The 16155-nt window shown below is 37.5% G+C and overlaps 1 protein-coding gene across 4 annotated transcripts in view; it reads right to left on the bottom strand.

Moving 5' to 3' along the window:
* The window catches only part of LOC139760537 (uncharacterized), a 31194-nt gene continuing 15039 nt past the window's right edge, over nucleotides 1-16155 (bottom strand). For 3 of the 4 annotated variants that reach the window (XM_071683855.1, XM_071683864.1, XM_071683873.1), the window contains one exon: nucleotides 5167-15260. In XM_071683855.1, coding sequence (XP_071539956.1) covers nucleotides 11482-14949 — 3468 coding nt within the window. In that variant the 5' untranslated portion in view covers nucleotides 14950-15260 and the 3' untranslated portion in view covers nucleotides 5167-11481. Of the gene's footprint in view, nucleotides 3465-5166; nucleotides 15261-16155 lie in introns of those variants that run through there. The other variant, XR_011715363.1, reaches the window with a different exon arrangement.

Genomic DNA, 16155 nt, shown 5'->3' with positions numbered 1-16155 from the left:
TTTAGTCTAGATGTAAAAACTGTACATGGTATATATTTTATGATAGAGCCACATAGGGTAGGTCTTATCTTTGTAGTACCATTCTTTGGTTACAGTCTTTAAAGAAATATGATTACCTTTTAAAAATGAGGCTTTCATGCATCAGGTTTTATTTGTGGAACAAATTCTATCACTAGTTTTTGGTGGGGATATCATATTTATGGCAGCATGGTAAGGTCTTAGACATCAGATGTAGTTTGCTGCTTCAGTTACTAAGAGTGGTGGGGGAATACAACTTTTGCTCACTGTTTTTGTTTAGTGATATTTTTGGTATTTCTGTTTCTGGTGATATCAGTAACTAACTAGAGGTCCTTAGATGTTTGTCCAGGAAGAAAGGCCCATGTTCCTGCTTGGAAGCAAGAAAATGTGTCTAAAAGACATTGTTTTTAGTGACCAACATGGTATAGGCAAAACATATTACAATCAAGGTCATCTCTAGTGAAAAAAGTAAAGGAGAAAGAAATTAGAAATTAAGCAGGGCTCTACAAATGTTTGTAGACTTAACTTTTAAAAGAAGTAAGGTTATATTTAGAGGGAAAGACAAAAGAAGGAGAGGATTCCACACCTTAGCTGTTCAAGGGAAGAAGGAGGCATCATAATGGCTAATTCTGGAGTGGCTGGTTTACATACAGAAACTATGGGAAGCAGCTGCTAAACACGTGGCATAGGTCCAAACCCTGGCGGTGGGGCCACATGCACAAAGTTAATGAGAACAATGGCCAAAATATTACCAGTAGAATCTACGTAGAGAGAGAGCAGCAACATCCTAGTGTATGGAAAGGAGAGGTTGAAGAGATGTGATGCCAAGAGAGTTGATATAACAGAAGGCTTTTGATTCCACACCAGTTAATAGAAACTTGGAGGATAAGCCACCCCACATGTGTGATTATGGCACCTAAACAACACTCCCAGCTTTTAGGAAGCAGACTTTCTGATATTGATTGTATGGGGTTTCCAGGATGGTGGAGGATATGGTTATGCCCAACATGTTTATGTTACCACAGGGTTGAATTTTGTTTTGAAATTGAACAAAGGGGAAAGATATCATTCTTAGAAAGTGTCAAATTATAATTTGGCACATACACTTTACAAGATTACTGCTTCCCCACTCCAAGATGGTGCACAGGTCCATATTGAAAGAAGAAATGTGATCAGTATGAAAAACATAATGGATTTTAAAGAAAGGGAAAGTGAGTTGAAGCATGTTTAGTGGAATCATGAGAAAAAAAGTGAATAGGAGTAGAAGTAGAAGAGAAAGATCGATTATTGAGAGAAGAAAGAGATTAGGTGATGGGACAGAACCTTGATGAATGCCACTATTGTTAGAGTGGGAGAGGGAAATCACTCCCTTGATGACTACTGCAATTGAACAGTCAGAGAGGAAACTGTGGTTTAGAGAACTAAGAGAAGCAGTGAAAGAGGAAGGAAGTTTAAAAAGCAGTTTTATGCCACACTCTGTCAAATGCTTTGGAGATGTCGAGGTCTATGACAGAAGTTTCACCAGAATCCTTGAGAGAAGAGGACCAGATGCGAGTTACAAGGGAGAGTTCAAAAGTAGACCTAGCATTGCAGAATCAAATGCCGGTGATCTGAAAAAGGGAATGGGATTCTAATTGTTTGAGAAAATGAGATTTTGGGAGTTTCAAAGACTTTGGAGGTAGTAGGAGTGGAGATAGCAGTAGTGAGAGCAATGGAGCGATAGTTGGAGAGTAGAGCGGTCTCCTTTCTTAAGGGTGGACTGCACCAAAGCATGCTTCCAAGCGGAAGGAGCTTTGGTTTTTATAATAACAGAGGCAAAATAGGCAAGCAAGGATTGGTGCTAGCTCAGAAGCACACTCCCTTAGAACTTGAGGAAGTATGCCTCCTGCCACCTGGAGCTGAGAGAGAACCTGAAGACCCTTGCACAAGGAGAATATAGATGACGTAGGTTCAGTGGGAGGAGACCGGGGCAGAAGATTAGAATCTGAATCATCCAACATTGAGTTAGAGGAAAACAAGATGCAAAAAAGGACAGCTATATTAATTGGAGAGTTAGCAATAGACTGATCAGGTCAGAAAAGAGGAGGAAATTACAGTTGTTGGAAATCATTTTCGTTAAAGATCAAAAAGATTTGTTGGTAGAAGTCAAGTGAACCCAGTTTCTTCTTATGAAAGTGCACTTGGCTCTTCCGAGAATGCCGTTGCAATTATTCTGAGCAGAAATGAAACTGGAATGGGTTTCAGGGGAAGGAAAGAGTTTCATGGTCCAGTATGCACTTCCTTGATGCGACAGGCATCTGAACAGGAGCAATCAAATCGCAATTGAGAAAAAGATTTTTAAGATCAGATGTAAGACCTCATCCCATCCAAGATAACTTCTGCTACATATTTTGTGCAACATAAGGCATCCCAACCAGAAAAGTAGTACTTATCCCATGGGAAAAAAAAAAAGAGCTGTCTAGGAATAACCTTTGAGCTCTTTCTGAGCTAAAGTTAGCATTTCAAAAGGGGATAGTGGCAAGGCCAAGTTCACTATCCAGACTTTTCTTCCTTGTAAAGACATCTCTCCCCAAAGAGCTAAGTATGTGCAATCTAGTAAGACCAGTATGGCAACAAATAACCTGACAGGGATGGGTTTTTCAACACCTCACGCTATTAGGTTAACAGTTGCCTTGCTGGTTTTCTTAGGTTGACCAGATCCAGCTTTTCAGGGAGGGTTGTTATTTATTAGACAGAAGAAATTTAAGTGTACAGATGGTGAACTAAACCCTGTCTTGAAATCTCATTTTTAGACACATTTGCTTGCTTCCAAGTACGAGTACAGGCCTCTTCTTCTGAGGACAACTTTGTAGGACCCATGGTTAGTTACTGGTGTAGGAAACATATCATCAGGAACAGAAACAGTAAAAATATCACAGACCACAGGGGCAACAAGGAAAAGTTGCATCCTTCAACTCTCAATACCACAGGGTAACTAAGGCATTAAACCAAGTTATCTGACTTCTAAGACTGTACCATGCTGTCAGATATATGAAATTCCCATTAAAAGTGAGTAATAGGATTTGTTCCACAAATGAAACTTGATGCAATAAAGCCTTATTCTAAACGGTCATTTTTTTTTTCTTTCAGACTATGTAGATCATGTCTTGGATATACTTCCTTCTGTACATTGAACAGTGATGTGATCTTTATGTTTGATATGTAGAGCTTACAATAATTAACAGTACCTTCTAGTATGACACTAGAAGAACTTACATAAGATACTTCATTTATGTGATTTTGCAGTTCAGTACTACCTGCCTGGGTATCAGGAGGTTAAGTGACAGCTGCGTAGGGGGCCATCACTTTAGCGGTTGTCAAGCTGCACTCCCCTGACCCTGGTAGCTGTCTTTTTTTTCTGCCTCACCCCTTTGTGGACAAAAGTCCACATCAAGGCCAAGCCTTAACTGAAATAAAGAGGGAATTATGAAGTGGAAAAAGACATGACAAGGGAAAGTATTTATGAATTTTTGAGGGCATGAAAGACCTGGCTCTTGAAATGTGCCAGGTATAAGTATTGAGAAGGACACGAGAAGGCAGAGACTTCCAAAGTTTCTACGCATAGGGAGAGAAGCAGGTATCAAAACAGCTCACCCTTGAGTTGCTGATGGCCACACAATCAATGATTATGTGATGTAGCAGCTTCCTGAATATTGCATGGTCTAGCTAGTGGTTGAGGCACACAAGCAGCCAGCTCTCAAGAGTAAAAACCAAAGTAATAGCTATAGAAGAGGGAAAGTGAACCAACATTGCGACGTAGGACAAGGGGGTCAAGTTTGGATGTTAGCCTGGGACAGTTTATAAGTCAGACTGCTTTTGACTCGACTTTGTCAAGTAATGACACAGGTGAGAGCAGTACTCCGTACAAGGACTAATCAATCCCTTATATAAACAGAGCAAGTGTTCAGAGAAGTTTTGACATCTAAACAGGATATCCAATTTCTTAGGGGCAGACTTAACTATTCCTGTAATGAGGGGTTTCCAAGAAAGAGTGGTTGTTATAGTAATACCAAGTATGTTTATCAAGTCAAGAACCATCAAAGGAGATGAGAGAGTTGTGAGGAGTTTTCAATAGAGAGATGGGTAGAAATTGGGTCTTGGAGGCATTAAACTTAACAAGATTTTGTCTACCCCACTGTCCAAGTCTGAATTTATTAAGGAAGCTTTGTCAAGATGAGATGCAGATCAAGTGAGAGAAGAGGGAACAGAATTGAAGGATGTGGATGAATGCAGTGGTGAGTCATCAGCATAGGAGTGCACTGGATTATTTGTGAAGGAGAGGAAATCGTTGAAAAAAGGAAGAAAAGTGTAGAGGACAAGACAGAACCACAAACCCTACAAGCTCTCCTTTTCATACATAACACTTGACAACACTTTATTAACTCATACAGCTCATTCTTTGTAACTCTAGATTTTCCAGCAGAGCAGTGCGCTAACCCTGCCTTTTGGCAAAATGGTAGGAGCAATAGACAGAAGTAAAAAGTAGGAACATTTAGGATGGAGCATTATGTAGAAACATAAGGGAGTAGTAGTAGATAGGAACATTAGGCAGGAGCATTAGGTAGAAGTAGTCAGTAGGAACATTAGGAAGGAGCATCAGCAAACAATGCACTAGAGTTGCCCACTGCCAGTGGCCTGTTAAGGGTGAGGCACTAAAGGCTAAGAAGCAGCACTGGAGTTCACTAGTTATGGAGACTCTATTGCTGTGGCCACCCCTTGAGGGAGTTACAGTTGAAAACAGGCATCAGAGATATAGACACATAGATAACAGTTCAGTTATTTAAAGATATACAATCTTGTGTTGTTCCTAAGGTACATGCCTAAGGCACTTATTAATATGCAGGATGCTACAGTTACAGGGGGCTAAGGCACTTAGTAGTGTGCATGAAGCTACAGTTACAGGTGGTAAAAACCATTTACTGCATGATTCTACAATTGCATGACCAAGGTTAATATCTGTCTCTATGAAGCTGTCAGGTGCATTGCAAAATTTCTCTTTGGTTCAGATGTTTATACTCTTGTATAATGCAATTCAACACCTGATATTATTCTTATAAACAACTCAAGTTATGAATCCTGTCCACTTACTATTTAGATGTAAACACCAAGTTACAAGTTGACACTTTTATTGAAAATCTGGGACTACTGGCCACAAACAAATAAAATGAAATCTGGTAATATAGCAAAAGATAACCGAAACTCATATCACATATAAACGATATAATGATCACAGTCATAAATGAAACTAATGCATTAAGTATTGGTAGCCCAGGTAAAAATGAATAATAAATAATTGGCACCACCAAACAAATAGACAAACATTCTCAAAAATATAAAAATTAAATAAAATTTCACCATAAACATTAAAAGAAAGCTTTGTAAAAAAGAAGGCAAATCAGAGAATTCTAGCAGGTCCGAAAGCAGTAAGTAGTGATGCCAGGTTATCTTAAATATTCAGTGTATTTCCAAAACATTATTTTTTGACACAGTGATGGTTGATTACGAAAATAGATTTTGACAGTATCTTCCTTAACCTATTACTACCACTGTAACATGATAAAAATGATAAAATAGTTGGTTCCAGTGGCTGGTCACAACCACAGGCTAGATGCTGATCAGATATTTTATAAATTATTGCACAAAAGCATAATTATTCAAGAAATGCAACCTCAAAATATTTGTAAACAATGAAAATAATAACAACTTAATCCTAGTTATTTTTAGCAAAAAAAAAAATAAATAAATCTTGACCAGTAACGTATTTACATCATCCATCATCATGGTTCTCTAACAACAGCAAAAACTTTTCATATTCATACTCGCATGCACAACATAGTGCTAGAAACAATGTGGAGCTCCTAAAAGCAACATAGGATTTATCAGCTTTTAAGCACAAGACTTCAAGGTCCATGAAACAGAAGTACCTGCAATTTCAACACCATATTTAAGATGGTAAATTCAGATAGAAGATATCTTGTACATTTTACATGATTATTTATGCACATTAAACACATGAGAAAACTTTATTCTGTTACAATGAAACATCCTTATAATGAAGTGTATGTGTAAATGACTCTGCTTAGCTTAAAGCTTTGGCCCCAGTGACTGAAAAACTGCAAAGCAGAAATAGTCTGTGATGTAGCTTGTTCAGCCCTATATAAGTTCTGAGTATCATCAAAGGCAATTGAGGTTACTTTATCTATCATTAATACAATGTAAGATTTTATGATTACTGTATTACTATATATTACTGTAATAATAACTGAAAGAATGGCTGAACGTGTCTATAGGAGTTACATATATACCCTGACAGACATAAAAAGAAAATGATCCAGCTGAAAAGAGAATTAGTATACCCATCAATTATTAATACAAATAAAGAAAAAATTGTGGAACTGTAGTTAAGAGCACATGCATCTGACTTTTGTATAGCGACTGGAATTTTATAATGACTCCTGTTCATTAAGGAAAATAATTTTTCTGCATAAGCTTCTCTTCCTAGTATTATTACTAGTATTATTACACATGATGATAAACCAAGTGACAAAGTAGTCAGGGCTTTTAAAGAAATATTGGGTTTAAACATCAAACACACTAAGAATATAATATACAGGCAACACATCAACATAACGTACCCAGTCGTTGAAAGCCAAGTTATCCTTTTTCCAGAGAAATTAACTCTCATACCTCAGTATGATGACCACTGAGAAGGGACAACCTTGTTAATATAAGGTAAGGATACAAGTATTGCTTCTTTCGTTCAGGAGTTTTTTCATAAAGTTTAAATATATTCCATGAGCTATATACAGAATGAGTTTCTCAGAACTGAGCCAATGCAATATGAAGAGTGATGTGGATTCTTGGTAAACTCAAGAAGGCCTTTCTATAATATTAGTGGGTTTTCATAGGATCACCACAATCTGTTGCACAGCAATGCTCTTGAACATTTTAAGGTTCATTAAAAAAGAAATACTGATGTTTTGTATTAAAATTCAAAATTATTTTTTTCTATTTCTAATTTACCCACTTTCAATATGGTTACATACTAAAAAGGATGTGCTTGGAATTTCAGTTATATCAGGATGATGATACTCTAAAGACTAATTTTTGAAGCAGTAATAATGCCATCAATGATGCTTCAACTTATCCCACATGTAATTCCAAACTAAATGTACACATGGAAACTCGCACTCCAATGTTGAAGTGTGTTGTGAGAAGACTCTGCCCATCCATATAAGCCAAGAACTCTTAAGTTAGGTTTGATTAGCTTGATTAGCCAAAACTAGTACCTTTCAAAAGGGTTACAGAAAGTAGCAGTTCACAGCAATACAGTTTGGATGGAGCACACTGTAGTCAGCATTCACAAGGATCATAAAGGTCTTGGTAATATTCCTCTGATTATGAAACAATTAACATCCAAGCTTATCTTGAAAGTTTACCATCAGTGACATCATCAGTAGGGGAGTGCACAACACACAAAGCACTGTTACCATTCCATGAACTGAGACCCCTTTTAAAGAGATGCTTACTAATTCCAGTGTAGGTGTTAACATAGGAGTGAAATGACACACAAAAGAATGCATATCCCACTAAACAAAGTGGAAATTCTCTCCTTAGAAACAATTATCTTTGTTCAATCAAAAAAAGCAGATAATTTGAACAAATCATGAATAAGTTCAGTTTTATGGTATATTTTAATCCTCTAGCAAAAATAAAAGAATCACAAGTTTCAGAAATTTTATAATTTCTTTCCAACAAAGAGAGGACCTCCTCTCACTAGTCTCTGAGTTCCGATAATGAGAATCCAATATTTGTTAATTCAAAGCCATATATGGGCCAAACTGCCATTAAATGGCCCTTCTGCTCACATTCAGGTTTGGACAGACATATCTCAAAAGAACTTGGGCACCATTCTTCATGGGTAATATGTATACATAACATGTATAAAGAAAATATAATTAATTTTCTGGTGAGATAGAGTCACCCCAGGGCAGATCACTAAATTCATCTTGGACAGCAACAGCAGTGAGATGTCTAATGAATTGGGAACTTGCCACTCTCTACCACACTTTCAAACAATAAAGTTAATCCTTGCTTTGGCAAACTTCCTAAAGATCCAAGAAATGCTCAATACTTGGAGGAAGTTGACAGCAGCTGAGTGGATGCTGTTCCCCAGTTAATGTCCCTAGTCAGAAAAGACACTGAGTACAGAGGCACAATAGCTGATTTTCCAAATGAGTATCATACTCATTACTAGAATCGTGCTTTCCTGGTATACATCTCACAAATGAAAGATGCTCAAGCATATGACACAGGATTTACTTATACACCAGGGGTAAACCATGGAAAGGTCTGTGGGGCCTGGATGTGGATAGGAAGTTGCGGTTTCAGTGCATAACACATGAGAGCTAGAGAGTGAGTGTGAACGAATGTGGCCTTTTATGTCTGTTTTTCTGGCGCTACCCCGCTGATGCAGTGGGTGGTGATGCTGTTTCCTGTGGGGTGGGGTGATGCCAGGAATGGATGAAGGCAAGCGAGTATGAATATGTACATGTATATATATGTATATGTCTGTGTATGTGTATGTATATGTACATGTATGAGCATGTATGTACATATGGGTGGATAAGTCTTTCTTCGTCTGTTTCCTGGTGCTAACTCGCTGGCGCAGGAAGCATCAGTCAAGTATACTAAACTAAATATATATATAAATATATATATTAAATATATATATCAATATATATGTACATGGGTATATATGTATATGTCTGTGTGTGTATATATATGTATACATTGAGATGTATAGGTATGTATATGTGCTGTGTGTGGACGTGTATGTATATACATGTGTATGTGGGTGGGTTGGGCCATTCTTTCGTCTGTTTCTTTGCGCTACCTTGCTAATGCGGGAGACAGCGACAAAGCAAAATAAATAAATAAATAAATATATATACACCTTCACTTTCTCTATAAGTGAGAAAGAAAATGCTATCAACACAGCAGTGTGCCTTACAGGAACTGTAGCACTGAAGTTTGACAGTAATAAACCACTCCAACGCAGAAAAATACCTAAAATCTTTCTTCAACCTAAGTTCCAGGACACACACATTTCAACTATCTGGGTCCCTCAAAATGTTGCTTGATTCCCTCTCATCAGTAACTTTCTCTAACCTCATGGGGTAAAATGTATTAGCATTCCTTGTTGCTCTGGCATCAGGCCACTGAGTAAGCAAGGTATGTGCTGTCTAGACAAGAATCCTTTACGTAATTTCACAGTGCCTTTGGGTTGAAAGATTTTCTATTCCTAATATCTGCCTAAAAAAGAAACACATACGTTAAATAATGAAAACATCAAGTTAAAAAGTGGAAAATGTACATCACTTTCAATGTCATGTCATTATACTTAAAGATGTGCCTGGATAAAACTCAGTGTTATACTGAAAACTTTCCTTTTACGGCACCTATAAAGTACTATCTGCAAGGAAAAACGCAGCACATGTAAAGACAACTATATCACCATCTCTGCTGGATGTTAATATCAAAGCTCATAATGTACACTACATAGCATCAATGTTGGTCTACCTTGGAAACCTTTTCTTGAAGATCATAGGACACAGGGGTCTCTGAAAATCAGCCTATACTTGTGTCCAAAGACTTTGGTGCTCAAACCTCCCAGACACTTTGTGCATAGCACTGAGAGGCCTAAAATCAGATGCCTAAAATCATTTACTCAATTAGAACACTAAAAAGAGTAAGAATTGGAGGAATGCTCCTTCTTTCATGTGTCCTTCCTCCCATATTCTATGCTCACTGTAATCCCTTCTAATAAAAAATTAGATTTTAAAATTCAGAGAGCTCTTTCTTCCACCATGAACTTTCCTCTCTTTTTATTCCCTGTCTACTCTTCTCTTTTTGCTCCTTCCATTCTTTCTTCATATCATGTAATGAATTCAGATCAAGTGTCCACGGCCTGATGGGACTAACTAGAGGAGGTTGCATGGGAAAGCCATATGTTACCATACAGTGAGAACAAAACAGAAGTCTATCTCTGAGAAATGGGAGGGAATAGCCCTCAACGGAGGTCAGATAGGTTCAACTGGCCTCACACTGAGCGTTGGACTCATATTCTTTCCTCACAGGGCACCCTTTTAATACAAAAAACATTATTCAAAACTCATAACTCAGCTTTTTAGCCCATAATTTCTGTTTCAAAACCCTGTTCACTTTGTTTTATTTATGAGTTTTGGGAAAGTAATGGGAATAGAAATTTGCACCCTTCAGTACACTCCACCAGGTAAAAAGAGTATTTTGATATTAATTTTATCATACATAAAGTAATAAGCATGTACCCTTAAGCAACCATTTTAGTAAACAGTTATAATGACTGAATCTAAAAATAAGAAATACACTTCTCATAAAATAATCTCCAGCAGGTACAATGTTTTAATCAGTACTATTAATCAAATGAAAAGATGTGCAATTAATTGACCAAATATTGTACACACAACTAAACCATCATTTAGATTTTAGTGCATCAGTCCTATTTACCTCACTAAATACCTTAAAATATATCCTTTATGAGTCCATTAATATACTAAATTTTATACAGAAAAAAAATTTGACTAGTAAAATCAATCATATCATCAGATCAATACAAATCCCAGAATGGCTACTTCATTTCTTACCAAAATATTTAACAAGCATCCTTCTCAACTTTCTTTTCTAATTTTTTTTGTAACAAACTTTACCTGTCTTCATAAATATGACCAAAAGGCAGTTCACAGAACTGAAGCTATTGTGATATGGATAATTATGACCACAAAAAGGGCAGATTGATCCCGCAACGGTAAGCAACCTACAACTGAAGTCGTCTATTATACAGAAAGCATGATTTTAATATCATTACTAGAAAAAGATCTCACCAAATCTTTACCTATAATTTTAAGTCAAACCTACAAACACAATTTAAACTCAAATGAAAAGCCTTAATAAAGATTATATTAATAAGTAATGTCTTAGATGACTACAACTGATCTTGAATGTAAACATCACACGTTCAGATGAATCATATGATTAATGCATAGCTAAATTTGGCTTTACTCTCCTTAACAATAACCACTAAAGCACAACATGAAGACTAGAGTTTGATAATGGCAAAATGAATATCCATTTACATCAACCATTCATAGTAAATTAGAAGAAACAGTGCACTATGTCTTACCGGACCTCTAAATTCTTTTAAAAGAGAGTATTGTAAGACCAGTTACTTGAGCTTCTATTAGTCTGAATGCAATACAGATTACTAATACACAGTTTACATGGTATTTCACCTTCCACTTAAGTGAAATGGTGGGATTTTTGGACTGCACAACGGTTAATGTATTACTGACAAGTAACACAAATATTAATACAAGTTCATCCACACTAATACTTCGAGGTATCAATTACAGTTAGAGCTTGATGGTCATTGTTCCAATTAAGTAAACTTTCTTCACCCACCACACTTTCCTTCTCATCTTCTTCCTTATTATCATCGTTATCTTTATCTCCATCATCATCGACTCCATCTTCCATTACCTCATCTTCAGGTTCACTTTTCACATCAACACTGGAACCCTCAGAGTCACTTGAGTTGTCTTGGTTCAAGACAACCTCTTCAGGATTAAAGTCAGGTGAACGGCTACTAGTTTCCTGCTCCCCATTCTCACTCTTGATCCGATTTTTGACACACACGTGGGTACTTACATAAATCTTCCGCTTGAACACTCGTCCACACCAATTACATGGGAACCTCCTTGCTCCATGACTGTGAAAAGTCTTGATATGGCTTTTGAGTGTACCCCGGGTGCAGAATTTTTTAAGACAAGCATTACATTCATAGTTCTTTATCCCTAAATGCATGTCTATGTGACGTCTAAGGTGTGCTTTTCGATAAAATTGACTGCTACAGTGGTCACAACGAAAACGTCGTTCATCATCACCACCATGCAATACCACATGCTTGGCTAAACATGACCTACTACGGAAACTGCGCTGGCAATGATAGCAAGTGTATGGCTTCTCACCTGTATGAATTCTTTCATGCATTGTCATATTGTACTTCTGGAGGAACTTCCTACCACAAAACTTGCAAGCAAATTGCTTTTCACCAGAGTGCACCTTTTCATGTTGTCTTAATCTTCCAGTGGTCTTAAAGCGTAGTTCACACTTATTACACTTGAAAGGTCTGTCACTACGGTGTGTTGCCAGGTGAGCTGCTAAAGTACCTGATTCACCAAAACACCTTTTACACTCTTGACAACGAAAAGGTTTCTCCCCTGTATGCACACGGACATGTTTCCTCATGGTAGACTTGTCAGAGAAAGCTTTATTACAGTAAGAACATACATAAGGTTTTTTACCCAAATGAATATTCATGTGGATCTGGAGAGAATACCTGGCAGTGAAAGATGTGCCACATTCACTACATAAATATGGCTTTTCACCTGTATGAGTCCGCATATGATACTTGAGATGCTCTTTGCGTCGGAATGTTTTCCCACATATACTACATGGCTCTGTTCGCCGATCCTCATGGATATCTCGATGTTTCTTAAAGTTGCCTGGAAGACTGAACCTTTTCCCACACACTTTACACTGGTATGGTTTCTCACCCGTATGTGTGCGCATATGTCGTTTCATGCCAGTTTTATCTCCAAAACTTTTCTGACAAAAGTAACATATAATCAGGCCTTCCTTCTGATGGTTTTCAAAGTGTTTAGCTAATGCATCACCATTGGGACATGCTGTGTTGCAATAAATGCATGTTAAGCTCTGAATTGTTTGAGCTGCAGCAGTTGCTGCAATGACATTTATGTCATTTTCAGAACCCAAGTTTCCTGCTTTCTTTGGGCTACGTTTGTATTTCTTAGAAGTTGTTACACCATTTCTCTTTGTTTCACTGGACGTTTTGTAAAGGCTGCTAGTATTAGATGTACTACTTTCTGACTGATCTGCTGGAAACTGAATGGACTCACGATTGGGACCACCAAAGAAGATCTTAATCTTAAATGGACTAATTATGTTAACACATGGCAAGTTAAATTCATTAACATCCTTCATGACTGACATGCTTGTGTCCTCTAAGGATGGTAAGTATCTATCTTCATCAATCTGTAGAGGACCAAGAGAGTCATCTGAACTGTGGGTGTTGATATCAATTTCATCTGCTACAATAGTCTCTTCCTTTATAAGCCTGGCAAAAAGTCCATTGCTAGTTGTTTCATCATATCCATCATTCACAGGTTCTTGCTTCTGTACCCCATTACTATTTGACAGATTTGAGTTTGCATCTGAGAGCTTACTTATTTCCTTGCTGAAGTCTTCAACTGTCATATCATTTTTGATATCCTCCACAGGTTCTTCCTTGATGCTAACATCACCAAAGATATCCTTAATAGATGGACAACGATTCGTACAAACCCCAGCTAGGCTGGAAGACGCTTTGTCATCTGATTTATTTCTTGACTTTTCATCATTTGACTTCTCATCAACAACAGGACTAAAGGCTTGACTTCCTGTAGACTGACTGCATGTCCCCAAGACACGTCGATCTGAGGTATTCAGTCGTTTTTTAACTTCTTTTACATGTGATGATTTGACTTCAGTGTTACAAATATCAGGTTTTTCATCAATAACTTCATAAATGTGGTTGATCTTTGACTTGAGAGTGTCAGGAGAGACTGTTTCCCCTACACTAGCACTAAGGTTAAGAGTGTCATCATCTAATACAATGTATTCAACATCTCCAGAAAGTGTACTCATAATGGTAGGCAAAGACTCACACTCTCCTTCCCCCAGCAACTCAGACTCTGGTTCATCATTCTGGTGGCTGCTTACCACAGAATTCAACTTCTTGTTCCTAATGTGTTCATCTTGTACAGAAGCATTCATTTTGGGAGTCTTGCCGGCTTTGCTCACCTTCTTATTTGATAATTTTTGAGGGCGAGTAGCTTTCCTTGAGCGGGTTTTACCTCTGGACTTTCCAGTCATATTTGCAGTGGTATAGATCTTTGTGCAATTTGAAGAGATGTGAGCAAGGCTATTGGCTGTGCCTTTAAAGTTGTTGACAGAGCAAACCTCACTGCAGCGGTGGCTATTGGAAAGGTAGACGTGAAGGCGAGGGGTCCAACACCCACACTCTCTACTGTGCTCTTGTAAAACTTTACACTTGTATTTAATTTTCTGAATTGTCAGACTGTCATCTGTTGGTGTACTTGAGGACAAAATGCTTTTACTCTTGTCAGCTCTAATATCAAAGCTATTCCTTATACTTTCAGAAGATAATTCCCCAGTTTTTGATATCAATAGATCCCCACCAATTAATAAAACATCTTTCCCATCATCAAAAGTTCTGTATTGCTTTGAATGAGCACAAATTAAATTTGAAAGTAAGAAGAGATGACTAAATTGACTGCCAGAAATACTGCTCTTTTGAGTTGAAGGCAATTGGTTTATAGAGTCCTGAATTTTTTTATTCCATGCAACAGATGTTTGTGAAGAATTAATGGCAGGTAGATTTTTGAAGAAGTCTTTAAGGGCACCAGTATCAGCCACCACTTGATACTGTGATGACTCAGAAATCTGGTCCAGTAAGCTTGCTCCAACTTCCTCAGTTATTGTACCTAGATTATCGGAGCTGTCTTTACTAACACCTGGGATTGCTGCACCACTGGACACCTTAAGGAAACTAGCAAGTTCCTTCCAAGGTACAGGCTGTGAAGATGGAAGAGGACTAGAGGTGACAATACATTTCGGTGAGACGCAAGAATTATTCTTGAGTTTAGACTCGTGTTTACAGTGGAAACCCCCAGATTCATGTGACAAAGAAAAATGAGAAGACTTACTGGGCATACTGAGGAACAACCACCCCCCTAATCATAAATATCTTAGTATTCACTTCACTCGATTTTTTTCCTTTTTCAAGAAAATACAAACACTGCCTACACACTATATATCACAAAGAATAATTATGCCATGGGAGGTAATAGCTCACAGTAGACTGGATGACTAGGTTGACTAGATAGTATTCACTCCAAGAGTGAAGGGTGGTGCTTTACACTCCAGCAGCCATGCTATTGTTTCTGCCACTGCTGCTGGAGTCACCACAAATCACACTGCTCAGGGGACCCACATCCTTTCCCCTATCATCACTCCATGAATGGCTGCAAGTATATAAGTTGGAGAATTAGATCATCCTCGCTGGAGCTTGATAATAATGATTGGGGTTACATATTTGAAGAAAAAAGCTGAAATATATCTTTCAAAGTTAATTATATATATAGCTTAACTAACATGTTCTGGAAATTTCAAATGTTTACTTCAAAGGGACAACAGTACTGGTATCACCAATGCATCTGCAGCTCATTTATTCCTGAAAGGGCTGAGAGCTATAGATTTAGATTCCCAGGACTGGTGTTTATCAAGAAAAATATAAAAATAGTCATCAGTAAAAGAAAAATATAAAAAAAATCAGGTAAATTATCCATAACTGACGTCACACAAGCTTGGGCTTATAATATTAGTTGACTTTTGCTGACTCATACATCTCTTCTATGCCACCACTATCGCATCACTGATATGCAAAGAACGTTTCCCACTGATAACAGTCCTACATCTGCCAAATCATGATCACCACAATCAGTGCCCTAAAGATTATTGCTAATTAAGAATTAAGAATTCTTTCTAGGTGCTAATTGTAGCTGCTTGTGACATAGGGCATCTCTACATACTAATAAAGCAAGCCATCGATTTTAAATGACCATGGGAAAAGGCAACTTTTACAACTGTGGATAGGGTTCTCATAGGGTAAGACATATTACCCCATTATGGTATGCGGGTAACTGAAACTAGGATTTTTTCCAGTGCTAATCATTATTGCTAGTGACATAGGCAACTTTATATACCAATAAAGTACACCCTCTTATTCAAATGAGGGCTGGAGGAGAAATCCATACAAGTACGAGTTCAGTCCTCAGAGGGAAAACATAAAAGAATGGATTTGGTCTTGTTAGGGTTAATAAAATATTCCTTTAATGTAACATATAAATCAGGAAACTA

The sequence above is a fragment of the Panulirus ornatus genome, chromosome 3, assembly GCF_036320965.1.
Source record: "Panulirus ornatus isolate Po-2019 chromosome 3, ASM3632096v1, whole genome shotgun sequence".
Classification (NCBI taxonomy): domain Eukaryota; kingdom Metazoa; phylum Arthropoda; class Malacostraca; order Decapoda; family Palinuridae; genus Panulirus; species Panulirus ornatus.
The sequence above is the reverse complement of the archived record's forward strand: the minus strand, read 5'-3'. Positions and strand labels throughout refer to the sequence as shown.